The 23,444-nt window shown below is 30.6% G+C and overlaps 1 protein-coding gene across 7 annotated transcripts in view; it reads left to right on the top strand.

Annotated features, from left to right (window-relative positions):
- The window catches only part of capt (adenylyl cyclase-associated protein 1), a 153,655-nt gene that overhangs the window by 122,581 nt on the left and 7,630 nt on the right, over positions 1 to 23,444 (top strand). For all 7 annotated transcript variants that reach the window (XM_075379941.1, XM_075379934.1, XM_075379917.1 and 4 more), the window contains 5 exons: positions 10,622 to 10,820; positions 15,500 to 15,585; positions 15,932 to 16,191; positions 18,645 to 18,814; positions 20,823 to 21,029. In XM_075379941.1, the coding sequence (XP_075236056.1) occupies positions 10,622 to 10,820; positions 15,500 to 15,585; positions 15,932 to 16,191; positions 18,645 to 18,814; positions 20,823 to 21,029 (922 nt within the window). The remainder of the gene's footprint in view (positions 1 to 10,621; positions 10,821 to 15,499; positions 15,586 to 15,931; positions 16,192 to 18,644; positions 18,815 to 20,822; positions 21,030 to 23,444) is intronic.

Below are 23,444 nucleotides of genomic sequence, written 5' to 3'. Positions count from 1 at the left end.
TATTTATGAATAAAACTTGTTCTCATTAAAAAAAAATCATTGTCATTATTACTTTTAATCTATAAAATGTGACTTTTGTATCATAAAAAGTTTCTAAAATTTTATTTCATTAATGTACGAAGGCTTCTTTCTTTTTCCTGTTAAGCCTCCAGTAATTACCATTCAGAAAATACTTAAGAGGATGATATGTATGAGTGTAAATGAAGTGTAGTATTGTACAGTCTCAGTTCAACCATTCCTGAGATGTGTAGTTAAACCCAACCACCAAAGAACATCGGTATCCACGACCTAGTATTCAAATCTGTGTAAAAATAACTGACTTTACTAGGACTAAGCTGGAACGCTCGACTTCTATTTCAGCTGATTTGTGAAGACGCATCACCACTAGACCAACCCAGTGGGTTAATATTAGGGCTGTCCAGAAAGTAACTTACATTTTTGAAATTAAAAAAAAACCAACCAAATAAAAAACAGAAATTTTATTATATACATTTGAAAGGAACAATTTTAAACTATTTTTCTACATAGTTGCCATTTAAATTGAGGCACTTATAATGATGCACAAGCTTTTCAATTCATTCTCTGTAGAAAAATGTGCCACCTTAGATTTTTGACACCCATCTTGCACAAAACTTGTGAGATAATCAAACTCCCCTGATACAATTTCATGCAGTAAACTTTGTGAATTTGGGAGAAATGAAGTGAGAGTTCCGTAATTGTAATGCAGCGATTTTCACAAATATCGTTGATTTTCATAATCAGTTCATCAGTGACAAGGGTAGGCTGACCACTGCGGTCCTCATCATAACATTGGTGCGGCCATTTTTAAACTGAATTACCTAACTCCACCTTTGCTCATTATTCCTAACAGAATAAAGGTGTCACTTGTAGAACTAAATAGCACATATATTATGATGGATCTGGCATGCTGATATGTTATAGTGCAACTCATAAAAAAGACATGAAGGATTTACTTAACTCCTTACTTTCTTTAGTGAGTGTGGAATGACGTATTGGTTATACTTGAAAATGATTGTGTGAATGTCAGAAGTGGCTTGTGACTTGTATGATACTTACAGTCTTACAACTTTTATGATTTTGGCACCTAAAAAACAGTACTTAAGTTTCCAATAATATTGTATCATCATAGAGGAAAGTTATTTAAAGATTTTATGAAAGTGAAGCTTGTGTAATGGCAACTGAAAAGTGATTAATTAAAATTAAGTTTATTGATTAGAATATTAAAATGAAAATGGTTTCATAGGTCATTGGGAATAAAATAGTAAACAAGGATCAGATATTTTTAATTTAAAAATATAGCATAGTTCAATATAGCATAGTTCTTTTTACGAAAGAATTTAAGTTTATCTAAGGTATTAACAATTTTAATTCATTATAATTTTATTGTTACAATGTTTTTTCTTACAATGTAAGTTAAATAATAGTGGAACCAAAATCGAAATGTGTTAAAATGAAAAATGCATTTAAAAAAAGAGAATAATGTTTTAAACTTCCAACAACTTGTTTAATGTAAAATGAAAATAAGATAATGAAGCAATGATTCAGTGTGCTTAATCTTATATGAGATTCAACACACTGTAGCAGGTGTGCAATCAATCATAATTTGAAAGTTAAACTTTACGTTGATAATATATTCTCATCTACTAATTTGATTAAAACTTATGAGCACACAAGACTGTATGAAGTCAAGACTATGACCACAAGGGAGGGGAATTCATTAAGTTTATGGTTTTGTAAAATACTGCCATGTTAGTTTATGTAGGGCACTAAATCTTAATGCCCTTTTTTTTTTATTTATTAAGCTATACATTTTATCACCCTAATTTTATACAGTAAGCTGGTTTTTGTTAAAATCAAATTAGATGAACCAAATTATTATATATGTAATTTATCATGAGTCTTGAAAGTTGTGATGTCACAAAAAATTATGAGTTTTACGAAATTAGGATTTTTCATAATCATGTTCCAGATTTGACCATTGATATTTATTAATGATTATAAAAGTTTTAAATTTGTGACTTTTTTAATTATTTGATTCTATCACAGTGTCAGTTTTAAGGTGTAAAAGTTTCATAGAAAATTGTAGTATTCTCATATCTCCAAGGATGGTAGTAGTAGGAAATAGATTCCTTCTTATTCTTTTTGCAACCTTTCTGTTAAACCATTCATCCTTTAAGAGTATTTTTACTTTGAATTAATTTGGTGAGGAGTAATTAACTTAATTGAGAAACATAAGCAAACTTCCATTGAAATCAAATAAATTATTCCATGTTAGTATAAAACTGATATTTTGCCTGTCTTTACTGACATGAGATAAATCAGAGAATAAAACAGTCATTTTCAAGAATAACAAGCATTCCACCCCAAGGTTGTATTGCTGTGTTCATTGTAAGAGTACCAATTAAGAAGTAATAGAAGGACAGGCTTTACTCTGTAAGCACCTTAGCCAGTAACTTGGCTTTTTGTGCAATTTTCAGTTCACAGGCATGTAGGTTTTTTGCACTCTATTAAGAAACACACTCCAGTAAAGAAGCCGCTTCCCTGCCGGCTATCAGAAGGCATGTTGCCTCGGATGCAGTCCGGGTGGCATCTACCTACCACAGCACTTGACAAAATAAGAAGGAATAAAGTATAAGGAAAGAAAAAGAAAAGGAAAGTGTTTGTCAACTCGCAGAGGGGCTACCTCTGAGCAGATAGTTCATTTGTCTTCCAGGGATTGGGTTGCCGTTATGGTAGTCAGTAAATCTTCAGTATGACTGGATGCCATATGGCCTGATTAACTATTTATAACAACAAAGCTCATTGTATATTTCATTTATCATTCATCAAGATAAGTTAATCAGATAAAATTTTAGCTATATTGTATCTTAGCAGTTTCTTTGCAACAGGATAACTATTATATTAAATTCAGTATGAGAAAGTTAATAAAATGGTTTCCTGTCATTCTCCTCACTGAACCAAAATTATTACCATTGCACATCAGCACTCCATATCTACCAGAATGCAAGGTGATATTCACTTCCACAAATTACTGTTTCAGTCCACCACAGGGACTGGGGTTTAGTGAACATCGTTATCTTTAGAGAAATCAGCTGTGACTATATTAGTTTGTCAAGTGTTTTACATGCATTACACTGTAAGAAAGACTTGGGCAGATAGTGTAATACAAAAATCTAAGTAATTTTTTTAGTCATGATATTGCACTATTTATACTGTTCTAGACATTAGGGTAATAATGGTATCTTAAACTTAGAGTAAAATAAGTAAGCTTGCCCAATTACTCATTCACTTATCTTTTCAGTTTGGATATTGTTGCGTGTTTGTGGTTTGACCAGGATATTGAGACAGTAACAAACTAGATTTCTTAAATACAGTTTATTACTCTGAAAACATAGAAAATAGAATAAATAATAATAATGATAGTAATAACAACAACAATAATAGTAATAATGAGTATGACAAAATGGTAATGCAAATAAGGACAAGATTTGTTTAAAGATAGTTAAATTATGAAAACCAAAATACCAAATACCAAAAACCAAATAATTTACTACAAGCATTATAATGCCTGCTAATATTAATACTTAATATTGCATTAACAACAAGGTAAGATTAGACCATTCATACAATTCCTAAAGTTCATACAATTCCATTCTCTGTAAATATTATTACGTTTGCTTTTTACTATAAAACTACCATACTCTTTATGAATGAATTTAATACTGTCACTTTCACTACTATTATCAATAACTCACCGAACAACTTCCTGAATTCAACCACTGTCTGGAGTGGAATGCTTGTGACGTACGCTCCACTTTTTGTTACTAAACATTTGCTGATAACGCTATCACACAATCACGTCAAACACTCGTAGAACTATTCACTGTTATTGCGCCGAACATGGCCTCACTTAATTGCTTAATTCCCGCTGGTCCTAGCAGTATTTATGTCCCCTGGCCTGCAGAACTTCTACCCATCTCATTCCTTAATTGTTGAAGCACAATCATTTTATCATCTGCGTCCTTACATCTTCCCATAAATTCCTATTCCGGTCTGGTAACCCTTCTTGTCGAACATAGAACAGATTGTTAAACGGTCCTGTTAGTCTTAGAAAAGGATCCTTTTTAGTTCCTTCTGGATTCCTTTATTATTTTCTTATACTTTCTTAATCTGTAAACACGGGAAGGAATCTGTACCCTGGTCTGCTACACTGGTCCTTTTACAATATGATTTGATATTCTGAATATTCAGAAGAATGAAAGTGATTAATGATTAGTACTAAATAGGTATTACATAATATGCAGGAATAACCACCCCAAGTCTTTTTTTGTATAATGACATGGTAGTTGCAAATGTATGCTGACAGATTGGAGGAGAGAAACCAGTCCAGGATTGTTTAACTTCAATGTTTTATGGAAAGTATTTTATTAAATGCGTGACGTTTGCAATCAACATTTTTTCCAAACTTCTAACTTGTTAATTTCCAGCTTATTCTCATAATAATTATTGCATATCCATCTGCAATACCTACTTTTGTTACAAATGATTCTTATCTGTTATATTAAATAAAAGAATTCACTCTGTTATGCTTATAGTAAATTTTTATTTCCCTCGTCCATTGCTTTGTTAAAGAAAACTAGATCATGTTTTAATACACTATTTAAATGTAGTCTTAACATTGATCTTCAGTAACTAACTTTGTAATTTTCTTCCACAAACCTTCAGAAAAAAAAATTAAAAAATACAAAAAAATGTTTAAATAAAAAATGAGAATATACCTCCTTAACAATCATCATTCAGTACTCATATTTTAAACCTGTAATTTTCTGCTCTCTCTTCTGTCTGAGTCCTGAATTGTGAGTAAACATACTATAACAGAACTAAAATGTATATATAGTTGTGGTACTCAGTAACAGTTGTTGAATGCTGATACCATCATCATTATGATAGTCGCTATTATGTATAAACACCATTTTTAATGTTTAAAATAATAAACAACTAGTTTCATATTACCATTCAGAATGTTCTTGACTTGACAACAGGAATGGTGCAAGTATGACCTAATGATTGTGGTGTTTGTCAACTATGCATTTTTAGATAGCTTACTACAAACACATATGCATTTAGTTCATTGTTTGTGGCAATCTACTAAACCAAAGAAGTTTTGACGCTTTTTGAAGAATGAATAACATTGACATTCAAGATGTTATAAAGTAGTATTTTATAAAAAAATTATTTCTAGCAGACACAAAAAGAATTAGATTCCACTTTAAAGGATTTTTCCTGATTGTTTTTTGGCTATATTAAAGTGGGCTCCTGAATTTAAATGTAGTACTTCTATTCAAGTTTATGAATGTTTGGAATGCTCAAAAACTGGTACAAACAAACAAAATCTCCATAAAAATCCTTAATGATTGATTGCCAACTAAAGGTGTTAAAAAGTTTGGTGACATCACAAACATTGTGATAGACCTTGTCCACTCCATCTTACCCAATGTTTGAGTATGAAAAAGCTTTACGTTCGATGGGTGGCTGTGTCTGTTAACAGTCAAACAAAAACATGTTTGATTGAACAATTCCTTGAGACTTATATAAATGTGATAGTAGATAATGTGCCTGTATACGTGTTTCTGGTTGTTGCTGCAAATTTGCATTACCTATGGTTTAAAAAGTTAACAAACACATGCACCATATTTGGGTCCCAGCAATTGCGTACTGTTTCCAAATCTAAAAAAAGGATTCGCTGGAAGAAGATTTATTTCAAATGATGAGGTCAAAGCTGAGACAATCACTTATTTTTGCAAAGTTTGAAAATTGTTGGTCTAAATCTATCAAAGTGCAAGTTGAAAAATAAAAATAAAATTCTGAAAATCTTATGTTTTCTCTACCAGACCAAGAACTTTCTAAAGAGCCCTAGTATGTTGCAAATTTTTTTTCCAGAGGATATTTTTAGGCGATTGTACAGCTTAGTTTTCAGTGAATTTATCTGTTCTACTAGTAAATAAATATTTATTTTGTACTAAATGTATTTAGATAGTCAATAGTCAGTAAGAATATAAAAAAAATATTGTTATATTCATTTTTCGTTCATTATAATATTACTTAATTTTTGTTAAAAATACTATTTATTTCATAATATGAATAATTTCAAAATTCTCTTGTGTTGTTGCACCTTTAGCTACGGGGTGGGTGGGAAGTTTGTTTACGATAGTTATTAAATTATTAGGATAGGTGCAGTTTACCTTCCATGGATCTAAAATGTCTAACCCACCGGGTTGGTCTAGTGGTTAACGCGTCTTCCCAAATCAGCTTGATTTGGAAGTCGAGAGTTACAGCGTTCAAGTCCTAGTAAAGCCAGCTATTTTTACACGGAGTTGAATACTAGATCGTGGATACTGATGTTCTTTGGTGGTTGGGTTTCAATTAACCACACATCTCAGGTATGGTCGAACTGAGAATGTACAAGACTACACTTCATTCACACTCATACATATCATCCTCATTCATCCTCTGAAGTATTATCTAAACGGTAGTTACCGGAGGCTAAACAGGAAAAAAGAAAGGATCTAAAATGTCTGTGTGGGTTCGACGATGTTCAAAGCACAGCTGTATGCACCTCCATGTATGGTTCATTCACAAGAGCATGTCACGAGTGATCATTTCAAATGCTGAAGAAACAACATCTTGGTGCTCATTGTTGACATATCTGAAACCTTAGGCACCCAATTCCCTTGATCTGCCAATATCAAAATAGAATGATGTTTAAAATATTTTTTTTTCAAAACATAATTTCTCCACCAGAATAAATAATAAAAAGAATGATGAGAAATTTAGGGCCCCTTGCTAATCAAATCGTTAGCCTTTACCACCTTGTGTTTAACAAAATTTTAAATATTGATATTTAAATCATACATTAAAAAAACAGCTGTTTTTGAAGGTAGATGAAATAATCACTGTGTTAAAGAGATGTGGCATCTCCTTGACCACGTGTAATAAAATTACATTATTTATTTCAGTTTATGCATGTAAGATTAAATTTTGGTATACATTTTGCTCACAGTACAGTATTTTCACATACTATGAGTTAAAAATAATTTTACAAACAAGTCCATCATCACCATTTTTATCAGTTACTATTCTGTTAATCATGCAGCAAAAGTAGTCTCTGTTTTAATGAAACTTTTATGGAAAAAACCATGGCTGAAACATATTATAGCTTTTATTATAAAATATTTACAGATAGAAGTGTTCCCCACTTTTATTACTTTATTATTTTAAATTTAACCATTCAGGATGAATTAAACGAGATGAACTTAAATAGTAAAAACAAATCACAGAGAAACAAGTTTATTGTGATTTACTCACTTTAGATGTATCTTAGCAAGTATTTTTTACTTTTAACTTAAGGACATAATAGAATTTGCAACAATTTTTGTAGAAAATTTACTTTTAATTTTTTCAATAAAAGAAGGTGGATCTCATTTTGGCTTAACTATGTGTATATAGTTAAGGATTCTTTTATTTATTTTCACTTTTACAATCGCAAAAAAATGTGATAAAAAAGCTGACAATAAATTGTAATACTTTCCTGGAATATGTTATTTATTCTTAAAAATGAAACAGTTATCTAAGATTTAGTTTTTTAGGATGGGGGTAATCTATAATGAACTTCAATTGTAAAATTATCATTATATGTTTAAATAAACCAAAGAAGTATTAAAAAATTCAAAAAATTGATATTTTTTCCCCACCACTATTATTGTCCCTTAACTATATTTTTGGTCATTTGCCCTACTATTACTACTGTGCTGTCTAGGAAGACATAAAAAAAGTGGTTTAAAAAATATGCATTAATAATGTGGTAGCTTTTTCAATTTTTGGGGAATGGGGGAATTTTAGGGTAAAGGTTTTTAAAGATGGTAAAATAAGCGTGCATGATGTTAATATGATCATGCATGATCTTAATATAAAGTGGGGTTATGTTTGCAAAATTTTGAGAAAATTGACACCAAAACTTTACCAATAAATTGCCCCATATACATGAGTCTCTGTACAAAATTTCATCAAATTGATGTATCTGATCAAAAGTTGTTAAGCTTAAAACACACCAACACACATACATACATATGAACATTACCTCCATGTTTTTGTTGCTTGGGGTCCTTGGGTAGTAAAACGAAGAAATGCAAAGAAACCTGTACCCCATTTTTTTTTACTGCATATCATACTTTCCTTCTTGCAGCATAGTTCTAGAGCTGTGATTTCAGAAAGTAATAATTACATTACCGCACTCCACAAAATGTTACAGCTCATTCACAGTACAGTCTCTTTACATTATTGTAATGCATCCTGTTTCATATTTTTATTTAAATAAGGTTTCTTGCTATTATGTTACTTAAAAGTGGCATTTTTTTTAAATAGGCTGTAGTTTTTTCTAGTACTGTCAAAAAAATTATTAAAAATAAATAAATAATAATAAAAAATATAAAAAATAGTACTATTAAAAAAAATATTTCTTTAATAGGAATTAAAATAAACTTTTTACAAAATGAAATCTCAGTAAAAAAAAAGAAGGAAATTGTATAAATTTTGTTAACTTAAAATTTTTGGTTTATTGCTAAATTAAGCGCTAAGATGATATAGATATTTGAAATCCCTTACTTCGCCAAGTATGTTTGCTAGTTAAATTAAATGTCACAAAATTCAAATATTTATTTTTCAAGAAGTTCATTTTGACAAATTTGTAGGAGTCTAGACATTGTTGGCTTCCTACAGAGTGAATGGGAGGTCCCTTTACGCTAGTTATGAGATTATTAGGTTAGGTACAACTTACCTTTTGTGGATCTAAAACATCTGCATGGATTCCACCATGTTTAAAGCACAGATGTATGCATCTCCATGTCCAGTTGTTCATCCAGAACAGCATATCAGGGTTGATCATTTTACATGCTGACCAAACTGCATCTTGGAGCTGCTCGTTCTTGACATATCTTTGTTTTCAGATCTCTTCTTTTACAAAACCCAAGAATGCATTGTCAGTTGTGGTGAGGTCAGGGCTTCTTGCTGGCCAAGGTAATGGAGCTGATGATAACTCTTCTTACTCATGTCCAATCCAGTGATTCAGAAAAATTTCATTGAGATGTTATTGGACGTTCAAAACAAAATGTGCTGGAGCACTGTCTTACTGTAACGTAATGATATCAGCGATCCTTTTTTGTCATTAATTCTGGAAGCTACCCTTATTTGACCATTCTCAGATAACCAAGTTGATTAACTATAACATCAAAAAAATAAGGGCTTAGGTGATGTTCAGCTGTCATCCCAGCCCAAATTGTAACATGAGGCGGATGGTGTTCAGTTTCCTTAAAACAGTGAGAATTGTCTTTCACCCAGAAAAAACATTTCAATTATGAGATAAATCACACACTCATCTGAGAACATGATGTTTTTTTTATCATTTGCTTTCGGAAAACGTTCAAGCAATAACTGACATGTATAAACATGTTGATGAAGGTCATTGTCACTCAACTCATTAACTTTGGCTGGATGAAAACATTTAACTTTCAAGTCTTTCCTCATATAATCTTGCATTATCGATCTTGGAATGCCTAACTGCAGTACGTTTGCGTGTTGATTTAATCAGTGATTGTTGAATTGATGCCTCCACACCAGTACACACCTCAGTTCGAGTTCTTGGCCTCCTACTGCGTGATGCATCAAGAACACTTCCTGTCCCTTGTCAGTAACATTTTCCGTGATTATTGACGAATTACCAAAACTCACAAAGAAGTCATTCATAATGTTCAATGTTTTACCAGTGTCTGGACATTCATACATCCACAAACAAGCTACCAAATGCTCTTCAACAGTTAACACACTTGTATGCACCATTGTTCCACACTCAACTACAACTAAGGTCATCCCAACACGAATGAAACACCGGATGACCCCTACCACAGCTTATTCTCGCCCACCTTTTCCAGCAGCACTCAGTGATATCAGCGGTGAAAGTTGGCAGTAGTAGAGCCTGATTAAGTTGGATTTATTACACTATAAAGGGACTTCCTGTACTTAGTGTATTACCCACAGAGAAGTCACAGTCTGTATACTATAGCAGTTTTATTTTAAAACAGAGTACAATTTACATTATTACTGGAATTTGTATGTAACTTTTTGTGTGTATTAAAAGTGCACAGTATTTCATTAGAGTCTATAGAAAATTAGATTTCTGTTCAAATCAGAAAATAATAAAACATCAGAATTACCTGTTCAACTTGAAAAATTTTTCCTTTCCTCTTTTAGGTTTGCTATTGCCAGAAATAATTTATTGTACATCAGAGCACTAATGAATTAAGATAGTTGCCTAAAGTTTTGAATACTGTTGAACTATATATATCACCGCAATCCCTTTGTTCTAGACATTGTCATATTAATATCATTTTATTTTTTTATTTTATTAAAAGATAGAATAACAATATGTATCTAAAAATTATAACTTATATGATTATATTTATATAATGGAAAATTATGCATCTCTAAATTAATATTATTTGACATTATCATAATAAAATTAAACATTACTTTCTTGTATTTTTTACAGAACACAATTACAATATATTCAGTTAGCTGCTAGTAGAGCAGCTCCCTCTTCTAAGTCAGAAGAGATGCAGTTGTTGCAGCCAACTTCACAGAAGATTCAAGCCATACAAGATCTTAGAGAAAAAAACCGTGCCTCGCCTCATTTTAACCACCTTAGTGCAGTTAGTGAAAGTATACCTGCTCTTGGTTGGGTGACTGTGGTATGTCCCGTACTTAAAAAAATTTATTTCTTAGATGAAATTTAATAACTTGTATTACAGGCTTTTTATTAGCGTACATATTTTTTATAATTATTATGTATGTGTATGTTTTGATTTTTGTTAAGTAGTAAAAATATGAGAAATATTTTTTGTGAAAAAACAGTGTTAATCAGCATTTTTCTATGTAAACCTTCTTTAAATGAAGTATTAAGAATAATCAGTAACACCAAATTTTGTTTTAATTATTATTTATTTTTGGACTTCATATAGAATGAGAAAATTAAAGAATGTTTGCCTACAATCATATTTAATATCCTTGTAGAGGTAGAGATTTAATATGTAGTAATATCGTAGATGGAGAGCTGAACTTCTCCTCCTATGATTCTTTCCTCCCATTGCAGTTATTGCATTTTAAACTAAAATTTCTGCAGAATATTAAGATTTCTCACTTGAGAAAAATATATCTGTTTATTAAAAACTACTAAAAGCTAAGAAAGTAAACAATTTTATTAATTAAGTTTTTTGATTTCTGTATATTTTATAAAAAAAAAAAAAAAAATTAATTTTAAAATAAGTTATAATAAAAATTGACAGTGTATATTTAAAATATTTATACACTGATAATGTAGTTGGAAATATAACTAATATTTATGATAAAAGTAAATTTAAACAGGCATTCAAGACAAACAATCATATAATAAAAAAATATTTAAAAAATAACAGTCACACTGACATATATAATTCATGTGTAATTTATAAAATAAAATGCAATGATTCTGACCATATATATATATATATATATATATATATATATATATATATATATATATAATTATATATAGGTAAACCTAATAGGTCTTTTAAACCTAAATTAAATTTTTAGAACACATTAGAAATTATAGTAATGGTAAATTGAAACATTCTTTATCTGATATTCGAACAAATTTGGAAACAGTGAAAATCAAAAAATTAAATTTAAATAATAATAAAAGTTTGGAGAGATTTTGTATATATAAGTACAAAAAAATTTCTAACTTGATCAACTTTCAGACAGGTATGAAGATGACGCTATTATAAAATCAGCAACAGATGGTAGCATGTTTTTAGATAAAAATAGATATAATCAGAATTTATATAAATAATTTCAAATTATTTATATAAATTACACCCATACAAATTATCTATTACACTATACAAATTATCCACTCAGTAATGTAACATTGGCTGGTGGGTTACATGGTATAAATCTCCTAATTATTTTATTTTTAAAGTTAATATTAATTTTTAATTCTTAATTGATGTCATATTTAAATATATATAAAAAAAAAATATGTTATGTAATTTTATTTAATTTATATACAACTGATGATCCGCGAAAGTGCTATTGGAATAAAGAAAAGAAAAATAACGTAAGTGTCATTTCATTTACTTTGTAATTCTGTACTTGGGTTGTTCAAGTTGGTTTTTGATTGTAAAAAATACAGATATATATATATATATATATATATAGAGAGAGATTAATTAATTAGGCATACAAGGAAGTCATGTGATGTCCACATCAGATTTTTATTATGTTCATTTCTTTAACTATGTATCATAAAATTACGAGACATATTCATGTAGTAAGGACCATTTGGTCATTAAAAAAAATTAACTCATGAGAAAAGGTTTTTACTTGTAGTTTTAGTTTACTACATATCTGCTTCACTTTTCCACATAATTGCCATTCAGTTCTAAGCACTTTTCATAACACTGCACCAGTTTTTTTTAACCCCCCTTTGCAATGAATTTCGCTGTCTAGGAATTGAATCAGTTGACAACAGGAGTCTTGAGTTCCTCGATGTTTTCAAATCACTGTCCACTAAGCCACTTTTTCAAATGCAAGAAGAGGAAGTAGTTGCTAGTTGCAAGGTCAGGACTATGGAAGGTGGCCAAAAGTTCCCAATGAAAATCTTCAATCTTCTTGGTTAAGGCAGTGGTATAAGGATGAACATTGTCATGAAGGAGGATTATGCCAGACGACAATTTCCCGCATCGTCAATTTTGGATTGCACATCTCATTTGGTGACCATTTTGCAGAACATGTCAGCTGTAATTGTTGATCCACGTACCATGAAATTAACCAAAACGCCCTTTTCATCCCAAAAAAACAGTAGTCAACATTTTTCAACTCTAGCATAGAGATTGCATAAACCTTTACGGTTTTGAGGAACTTGAATGGCGCCACTGCATTGACTGTTGTTTTGATTCTGTGTTGCTGTAGGATATCCACATCTTGTGGTTTCGTTAAGAGTGGACTCTTTAACAGTGTGGGAAAACAAATCATCTCCATCTTGTTGATAGTGATTCAAAAATGCTCGTCCATTGCACATTCTCTGCTCTTTGTGTTCGTTGGTGAGCATTTTCGGTACCCACCTTTGCACGCAGTTTGTGATATTTGAGCATTTCTGTGACATTCATGTACATAGAGGTGCGTCCAACATGTGGAAATTCATCAGACAGACCACTAATGTCAGTCACTGATCACATCGCAGTTTTCGGTTCATTGTTCAACGATTTCGTCAGTCTGAATACTGGGCCTGCCACTCCGTTCTTCATCATGCACATTTGGTGTGGCCACTTTTAAAATCTCAACACCATTGTCTAACATTTTCTTCACTCATTACTGTAGGTCCATACATTAGGCATAACTCCCAATGAAATTCAGCAGTTGAAGATCCTTTTGCACACAAAAATTAGTCACAGCGTGTACTTCACAACTGGTGGGAGAAACTACTATCACGGACATTGCGATCTGCATTCACCAGCAGGTAAATGATTACTAAAAACAACAACTGCAGTTGCTTTGTAAATAGCCAATAGATGGCCCTGCAACCGTGAAACTGTGTTCAGACCCACTTATATTTAAATATAAACTGACGGCCCGCCCTTACTTTATGAATACCCTTGTAGAAATAAATATTTACATAAAAATGTAAAAGAAAAGAATTCATAATTTTGATTATTGTTTTTCAATAAAAAGGAAATTATTTTATCATAAGATACAAATAGAGCTTAAAATGATTGAATTGCATAATAATAAAAACACGAATAACATCCTAATATGTGATACATGATTTTAATCTGTTTTTTTTTTATGTTTAAAATGAATATTAACTTAGAATCTTTCTATCGCCCACCATTTTTGAAAAATTTTTCAATTTTAATTAAAGGATTTTTTTCATTTTTCAACATAGATTTAGCATTAAGCTCCTATAATGCATTATTATTAGCTCATGTTTTATTGTTTAACTTTGTTAACATAATTTTTGGTTCTTTAAAAACAAATTTATTATTATAGTAATGTCATTTTTAAAAATCAAGATCAATTATTATATTAGCATTTAAGTTTGTTTTCATCTATTTTGAACCACTGTTTTTTTTTATATATAAAATTATGATAATGTTAGGGGTAGCTTTATCTTAAGTTTTTGTAGCTTTGAATTGTTAGCATTTAAGTTTGTTTTGTCTATTTTGAATCATTATATTTTTCTTGTATAAAACTATGATAATGTTAGGGGTAACCTTATCTTAATTTTTTTTACCTTCGAATTATTAGCTTTTAAGTTTGTTTTCATCTATTTTGGGCTATAATTTTTTTATTTTAACTTCAGTTAGGGGTAACTTCAAAGTTATAATTTTGCTTAAGGGAGGAGATCCTTTTTTGAGTGTATTTTGTTTTATTAATTGTTTATATTTGTGGTTTTAAGGTTCCTTTTATATATTTTTTTTTAAATTTGATTTTTGTTTTAAAATTTGGCTTTAAATTTATAACGCATGTAAATTTTTGTTAGGTTAAATATTAAGGATATTTAACCTATTATGTGGATAAGTTTTTATCCACATTTGTAAATCCTACTCAAACCTAGTTGGTTTTTATGAATTTGAATACTAGACAGTGGATATGCTGTACTTTGTTGGTTGAGGTTCAATTAAATATACATCTCAGGAATGGTTGTCCTGGGTCTACAAGTAATTTACATGCGATACATATCATCATTTCATTGGGCCATGGGTTGTTTATTGTTCACTACTTGAACAGATTGCAATGTACACAGGAAAATAGAAAAAGATTATAAATTATAAAATTATAATTATTTATTTAACACATGTTCTATTATAATGAAAAAATTACTATTTAATTTTTTTTTAATATCTAGGGTTTCTAAATATGATTTTCCAATAAGTAAGAATTATTTTAATCATTGATAGATAAAAAGGGCATTGGAAAAGTAGTAAAATGACTGGAAAAATATACACTTAAAATTTGATTTGTAGGAATAATTTGATAATGTCACATGTGTTGGCAGAATCATTCAGACAAGATATTTGATGCAAGTTCACTTTGGAGATGTAATATTAGAAAGGATTTATTTATTCTTAATTCGATAAAAAAATGGCTTTTTTTAATTAATCGTTAATATTTTGTTTAAATCGTTATCATTCAGTACTGCTACTGTAAAAGAACTTTAAAGTAAAGATCCACGTTAATTTTTTTACTGCATCTTAGTAAAAATATAAATTAATGTATTACTTAAGCTGCTGACTTCTTTTTTTTTTTATAAAAAAAAAATTTATTTATTGTTCTTCTTTAACACAACTTTTATTTCTGATCATATGTTGTTTGATTTTTATTTTAGAGTCCAGCACCAGCACCACATGTGAAGGAAATGAATGATGCTGGCCAATTTTATACGAATAGAGTTTTAAAGGATTGGAAGCAGAAGTGAGTACTTAAAAACTTAATTATCTTGTAAAGATTGTGGATAAATTATCTATTGTGATCTGATCTTTGATTGTAATTATTTTTAATTATTTAAGATTATTATGATCTTGAATAACTGATATTTTTTTTAGTTGCCTGTTGATTTTATAATTAATCAACGTATGATATTGGTTATCAATTTTTTATCATTATTTAATGTTTTGGTTTCATTTCAGTTTATTTAGTATTTAAAAAATCATTTAAGATTTAATTAAATGGAATGGGCTATTAATGACTAACAGATTAATATTTTTGGTGTATTTTAAATAACATTAATTTATTTTTCATTCTTTTATTTCAATTATAGGGATCAGAAACATGTTGATTGGGCAAAGGCTTGGGTAGAGACGTTATCAGAGTTACAAAAATACATCAAACAACATCACACAACTGGTCTAGTTTGGTCTGGAACAAAAAGCGGTGGTGGTGCCCCTCCACCACCACCACCAGGTTGTCCACCTCCACCACCAGTGCTTCCACAACTTGGTGACCTTACACTTGATGATTCTGCTAATGATAGATCTGCATTATTTGCTGAAATTAATCAAGGAGAAAACATAACTAGAAGTGAGTATGTTTTAATTATAATTTTTTTTATATAAAAACTGCCAAATCCGATGGATTTAAATCCACAACCTACCTTCTTTATAAAAGCAATGAACAAGTACCAAAGTAAAAGTTGGCTGGATTTTAACAGTTTGTTTTGTCATCATCCATCATGGATTATGGTCATTGGCCTGTTCTGGCATTCATCGCTTTCTTGGGCATCCTATATCTCTTCTTCCCCTCGGTTTGTATCTCCATACTTGAGAAGGAAGTCAACAAAGCGGCATACGCAAAAAAAATGGTCACCCCCATCTTTTGCGATATTCCTTTAATGTACCCAAATAGTGGCATCACACTTAGCTGTCTTCTTATTTCCTGATTCCTTATTAGGTCTACTCAAGTACATCCTTTGACCACACTCAAAAATCTCATCTCAGCAGCCTTAATACATGACTCATTCCAAATCTGCAAAACCCACACTTCACTGCCATAAAGTAAGATTAGGCATGGCCAGTTCGCTTTGTATGTTGGCAGAATAAATGTTTATATTTTTGTTGTAACTCATAGTTTTAAGATAAAATTTAGAAAAGCTATACAATAGTTTTATTTTTATTAGTTTTTTATTTGATGGTATTATAACAATCCGATACTATTCTAAATTTTCGTTTTAGTTTTCAGCATTACTTTCTAATGTATTTCTAAGAGAAAGGTTATTGGTTATTAAAAACTTTGTTAAAAGTTTTGTTTTACTGCTCTTCTAAGTATTGCTAACGCTTAATACATTTTATTTATTTACATTGGATGAAAGCATGCAGATACTCACTCAACTTGATTAATTAATTCATTGAATTTAGAATATGACTTATAATAAATAATTTACTATTAATATTTTAAATAAAAAATACCAAAAAATTGACAAAAGTGGAAGATAACAACAATAAATGAAATAGGTTGGATTAAAGCAACTTTGCAGTAAAACATTATTGTAAAAAGTAGTTCGAGGTAGCAACTTAATTAATTAAGGAAAGGATGAAACAAGTAAATAAGTGGAATGTGCACAAAATCATCTTTTTGTGAATTTTGTAACGTATTGAAAATATCAAGACCATTGTAAAAGTTATTGTACAACCTACTTTGCCAATCTGTACTGCTGTTAATTAGCAAATAATAGCTAAATAATATGGAATCACAATACATAAAGCTGCCATCTCGTATCCCTTAAAAAATAAATATTAATTACAGTTGAGTGTTTAATCCTGTAGAAAGTATTTCTCAAAGACTTTATTTTGGATTCTTTCAAACTTATAAAGTATAAAAAGGATTCTATACAACATATTCCAAGATACTTAAAACAGTAGCTGATTTTGATTAGGTGCGTATTTTTTTTTTAGAAAATCACTACCTCCCAACCACAAAATAAGGGTAGAGTAGAAGGAATAATTCAGGAGATTAGTTATATTAATACTCACTTGTAGTGATGTATGTTTTAAATGCCAAATGCTTATTAAATGCAATTCTAGGTCTATGTTCTCATTTAAGATTATAATGATTGATACAGTAAGTGTCTGATAATGGATTATTTTGAAATGTATATGTTAAAAATTTTACATTTTGCTCTAATAAAAATTATGCTATTGGGATTGCACTATCTATAAACTTCACAGCATCAAAATTGCCTTCATTCCTGATTTTACAAAGACATTGACATCATCAACAAACATGAAAGTGGTGGTACAAAAATTTGACAATAATATTAGATATGTTTTTAACAAAACGTCATATTATATTTAGGTCATAGCCTCAATAATAAAAAGTTAAAAAAAATAATGGACATGTGAAGATTAGTCAACGTAATATTTCTGCATAGCTGGCCTCCGTGGTGAAAGTGGTAGTATCTCGGTTTTTCATCCGGAGGTCCCAGTTTTGAATACCAGTCAGGCATGGCATTTTCACACACGCTGCAAATTGTTCATCTCATCCTCTGAAGCATTATCTAACGGTGGTCCTAGAGGTTAAACAAAACTAAAAATAAATATATATTTCTGCATAAGGTAGTTTTAGTGATCCAGAAGAAACTGGAATAAGGTAGAGTAAAGTATAAAAATTGTTGTGAAAAAATTTCAACATTACGTCTGCAATTGTAACATTTTTTTTTAAATTAATAAATTATTATTTTTCAGTTTTGATTACTGAAATTAAAAAAAAAAATGTTACAGTGCACAGTTTACCATGTCTGATATTTAAATGCACATGTGTGTAAAAGAAAACTGAATTTTGAACCATTACTTGTAAGTTTAACTGAATAACCAATTTATTATGAAGTACTTGGTTCAAAATGTTTATTTTTTATTTTTTTTGAGAAAACAAAGAATAACCAGTCGTCTTACATAAATAAATATTAAATCTAATCTTTTGCTTATTTTTGAGAATTATTATTAATAATAAAAATATTGTTTGTTTTAATTTCATATCAGATTTGAAGAAGGTTACTGCTGATATGCAAACACATAAAAACCCTGGGCTCAGGTCTGGTCCAGCTCCATTTAAAGCTCCTGCATCTACAGGAGCCCCTACAACAGCTCTTGTTAAACCTCCTGCAAATAAACCACCTGTTTTTGCTAGGGATGGAAAGAAGTGGCTTGTTGTAAGTACTAATGTTTTGTTAATTTTAGTTAAAGCCTGGAACAGATATGATATTGTATAGTTGTAATCTTCAATTTTACTGAAAATGCCAAAATGTTACTAGTTTGCTTATTGCTGAATTAAGCACCAAATTTTTTTTTTAATTATCCCATAGAATAAGTATGAATTTTTAGTTATCTTTATCCATTGCATGCCAGCAGACCTGGGAGTGAAAATAACTCTACTTTATGCATACAATGTTCAACCGTTTATTCATACTGTTCAGTTGTAAGTAACTATTTTTTTAATTATTACCCACTTTAACATATACCCTCTGTCAACTTTTATTAAAAAAATAATAGCCATTTGTAGATTGATTCATCTAAATCTAGACCTGGAATTTTCTGAGTTTAATAGTACCACAAAAGATACTAAATAAAAGTTTCAGATTTTTTTAAAGTAAAATAAGCTTTTTCAAGATATTTTTTATTAAATAAATTTGCATTTTAATAAAGGGGAATGTATAAATAGAAAATCTGGCACTATGCTAGAATTTTCACAGAGAAGTTTGACTTTGAGGGAACAAGAATGAAATTCTCCCATTTTGTTTTTTTGTTTTTCGGTAGATATACAGTTATGTTTAAAAAATTGTGAATGAATATTTTTAAAATTTTATTGGCTTTTTCACCCCATATAATATTGTCCCAGAGTATTTTTTTTGTCCGCTTGCACCATTAATATGCATAGGAAAACATAAAATAAATTTGGTTAAATGATATACAATAAAAAAAAAGCTTTTTTCGATTTTCGAGGAATGTGAAGAATAAGAGGCAAAATATTTTTTAAATGGTAAGATGAGCATGTACATAAGTTCCGAGCTTTATATAAAGTGAGGTTGTTTACAAAATTTTGAGAATTGACCCCAAAGAAACTCAACCCCATCCGTTGGAGATAATGACCACCAAACTTTTATCAACAAATTGCTTCATATACAAGAATCCCTGTGCCAAACATAATCAAAATCTGTTTATCTAGTCAAAAGTTATTAATGTTCATACATGCCAATACACATACATATGTATCTTTACCGTGTATGAATATTAACCCCCATTTATTGTTTTTTGAAACAATAAGAGAAATTCTCTAACAACTTAGAGAAATGAAAAACCTGCACCCCATTTTTTGACTACCACATAATTTCCTTTTTGCAGCATAGATCTAGGAGCTATGATGTCAGGAAAGTAAAAAAAAATGTGTGTGAGGGAGTATGGTGTTTATAATGCTTTCTGTTATATTAATATAGAAATGGACTTAAGGTCACAGAAATAGATCACAAGTAGCGAGAACAATAAACATTGGGATTAGTTCTCTTTTCAAGAAGGTTCTAAATTCATCACAGATAAGTGTTAAGTTAAATCGTACCATCAACAAATAACTAACTAAAGTGACTTAACCTCTTTTATATACATTATATGATAGTTTATGCCTATTTTATGCCTGGTTACTCCTGACACAATCTCATTTGGTTTGTCATTAATGAATCAAGTTAAAAACATATACAAAAAATGTATAATGACAGTTAACAATAAATACATAAGTAATGATAATCATAATGCCATACATCAAGGACTAGTAGTTTTCTGTCTGTGTGTAAAAAATGAAATATATATGTAGTTAAAAAATGTTTAATTGTCAGGATTTGTAGTTTTTGACATAATTTAAAATCAGATGGATGGTTCTGATAACTTTTAAAATGTATTTATATGAAATAGAACAGTGGGTTAAAACAAACATGCTTTTCTTGTTAAGGTTTTCTTCATCTAAATGTTTATTCTCATATGTTCTTAAATTAAAAGTACTACTCGAAGTACCTGTAATGGGAAGCTTATTTAGTGTTACACTTGAAGATTTTGTTTTACTTGATATTATTGTAAAAGCTGGTCATGAATTTGTTAACTGTTGGGTTGTTACTAACATTTTAATTTGTTTTGTATTCTTTTGATGTAACATTTTTATAATTTTTTGTTTAGGAACATCAACATAAAAATCAGAATCTAATTATTGATGAGGCAGAAATGAACAATGTTGTTTATATGTATGGCTGTACAGAGTCTACTCTTACTGTAAAAGGAAAATTAAATTCTGTTTTTCTTGACTCATGTAAAAAATCTGCAGTTGTTTTCGACTCCTTAGTATCATCAATTGAATTTGTCAACTGTCAATCTGTTCAAATGCAGGTAAACAATTTTTTTAAATGGCTTAAAATCAGCTGTTTTGTTTATTTTATAAACATTTTATTTATTTTTTGGATTGTATAAATTCACTTTTTTTATTCTACTTTACTGAAATCTCTCTATGGAATCATGACCATATTTGATTGTCAGTTAAAGAAGAGTTCAGTGCTAAAATAATAGAAATTGGTAGCTGTATCCACGTGCACAATAATGTTTTACAAAGATTACTTACCAAAATTTACTTTTTAATTTTCAAGACTAATCCATTAACTGCCAGACATGTAAGATACACAATTTTTATTCTAAATAAACCCTTTTTATAATAAATTTCATTTATTATTAAGTATATAAAGCTGGAAATATTTTTATATCGACAAAAAAAATCAGTTATCACTCAGGAAAAAAATGGTTTCACACATGTTTGGCAAAAAGCATGCAAAAAATGTTATTTTCTGAAGAATATAAGTCATATGAACAATTTGTTGAACCAAACGTAATACAGTTACAAATAAACTATTTTAATTTTGTTTTTGTATAAAAAAAATTATTTAATTTCTTTGCTGTAAATGAAATTCTTAAAAAGATTTTGAATGTGTGTGCACATTACATTTTTTATACACAAAAACATTGTATGGTTTTTTTCATAGATTACATCTTTGTTTAGCTTTTTTCACATTCTCTGAAATGTGTACCCTATTTGATCTCTACAAACATCTCCTGGCTAATTGTTTTCTGAGAGATGGCCCTTGGTTGCTATATTGGTGGTGAAGGAAAATTATCTTTACTTTTTTCTTCTGGGTGATGCTTTGTGGTATTTTTATTTCTTCATTCTTTCAGTGATAATACAAGAGAACCTAAAATCTATTTGACTGATTGACTGACTTTAGTGTTATTGCAAGTCTATATTTTCCATGAATTTACCATTATAGAATAGACAGCATTCTATTACATTAGATTGCTGTCTAATGTAATAGAATGCATTAGACATGCATATACGAGGGTTATTTTTTTTCAAGGTTCGATCGGTCGCGAAATAAAAACTCGCGCAAAAATCGGATGAACCTTTGGTATATGTATTGCGCAGCATCTCTAGTATGGCCTTCAATCATGCCACGTCACTTCGTTTAGTTCTGAATACGCAGCTAGCAATTAAACATGGTCTACAACAATAGCATCTCCTGCCAAGTGTGAATTGTGTGTGGTAATTGAATTTCTTCAGGCTGAGGGGTGTAATGCAGCTGAAATTCATAGACCAATAAGTAATGTGTATGGTAAAACTTCGATGAGTGACAGCAAAGTGTGACAATGGTGCAGGAACTTTAAAGCAGGACCTACAGATGTTCATGATGCAGGCGGTCAGGGAAGGAAGCGAGTGTCAACCGATGATCTCGTTGAGGGAGTGGATGAGGCAATTCGAGAAAATCGTCGGTTCACAATTTCTGTATTGAGCGATTCGTTTCCTGAAATTTCAAGGTCAGCTCTGTACACCATACACCATTGTGGGTGAGAGACTTCAGTACCGCAAACTGTGTGCAAGATGGGTTCCCAAGATGCTGTCCGACCATCACAAAACAATGAGAATGGAAGCCTCCGTAACGTTTCTCCAGCGCTACCTCAATGAAGGAGAAGATTTTTTGAACAAAATTGCCACAGGGGACGAGACACGGGTCCATTTCAAAACTGAAGAAACAAAAGAACAATCCAAACAGTCTATGTATTCTCATTCTCCCAGTAAACCAAAGAAGTTCAAGTGAACCTTCTCCAACAGAAAGTGTATGGCTACTGTGTTCTGGGACCGGAATGGAGTTCTCTTGGTGGAATTCATGGAACGTGGCACAACCATCACTGCAGCCTCATACTGCATGACTCTTCAACATCTACGAAGGGCAATTCAGAATAAGCGGAGATGAATGTTGTCATCAAGCATTGTCTTTCTCCATGACAATGCTCGGCCGCACACTGCAGCTGTAACAAAGAAGCTCCTACAGCATTTTCGTTGGGAAGTGTTTGATCACCCATAATATAGCCTGGACTTGGCTCCATCCGATTTTCACCTCTTTGCTCACATGAAATGCTGGCTAGAAGGACAACATTTTGGCACAGACATCAAGCTGCAGACCAGCTTTTGGCACAGACATCAAGCTGCAGACCAGCGTAGAAACATGGCTGAAAACACAGGCGGCTTCGTTCTATGACGAGGGTATTGGAAAGTTGGTACCACTCTACGACAGATGTCTAAATCGGAGTGGCGACTATGTAGAGAAATAGCGTAACTATATAAGTACTTGTTACATTTAAATTTTTTTATTTTCACTGTGATTTTAATTTCATGACCGATCAGACCTTGAAAAAAAATAACCCTCGTATTATACACATTGACCACTGCCATTTTTTTCCATGCACTTGAATTTTGTAATT

The sequence above is a fragment of the Lycorma delicatula genome, chromosome 1 (assembly GCF_047948215.1).
Source record: "Lycorma delicatula isolate Av1 chromosome 1, ASM4794821v1, whole genome shotgun sequence".
Classification (NCBI taxonomy): Eukaryota; Metazoa; Arthropoda; class Insecta; order Hemiptera; family Fulgoridae; genus Lycorma; species Lycorma delicatula.
The sequence above is the reverse complement of the archived record's forward strand: the minus strand, read 5'-3'. Positions and strand labels throughout refer to the sequence as shown.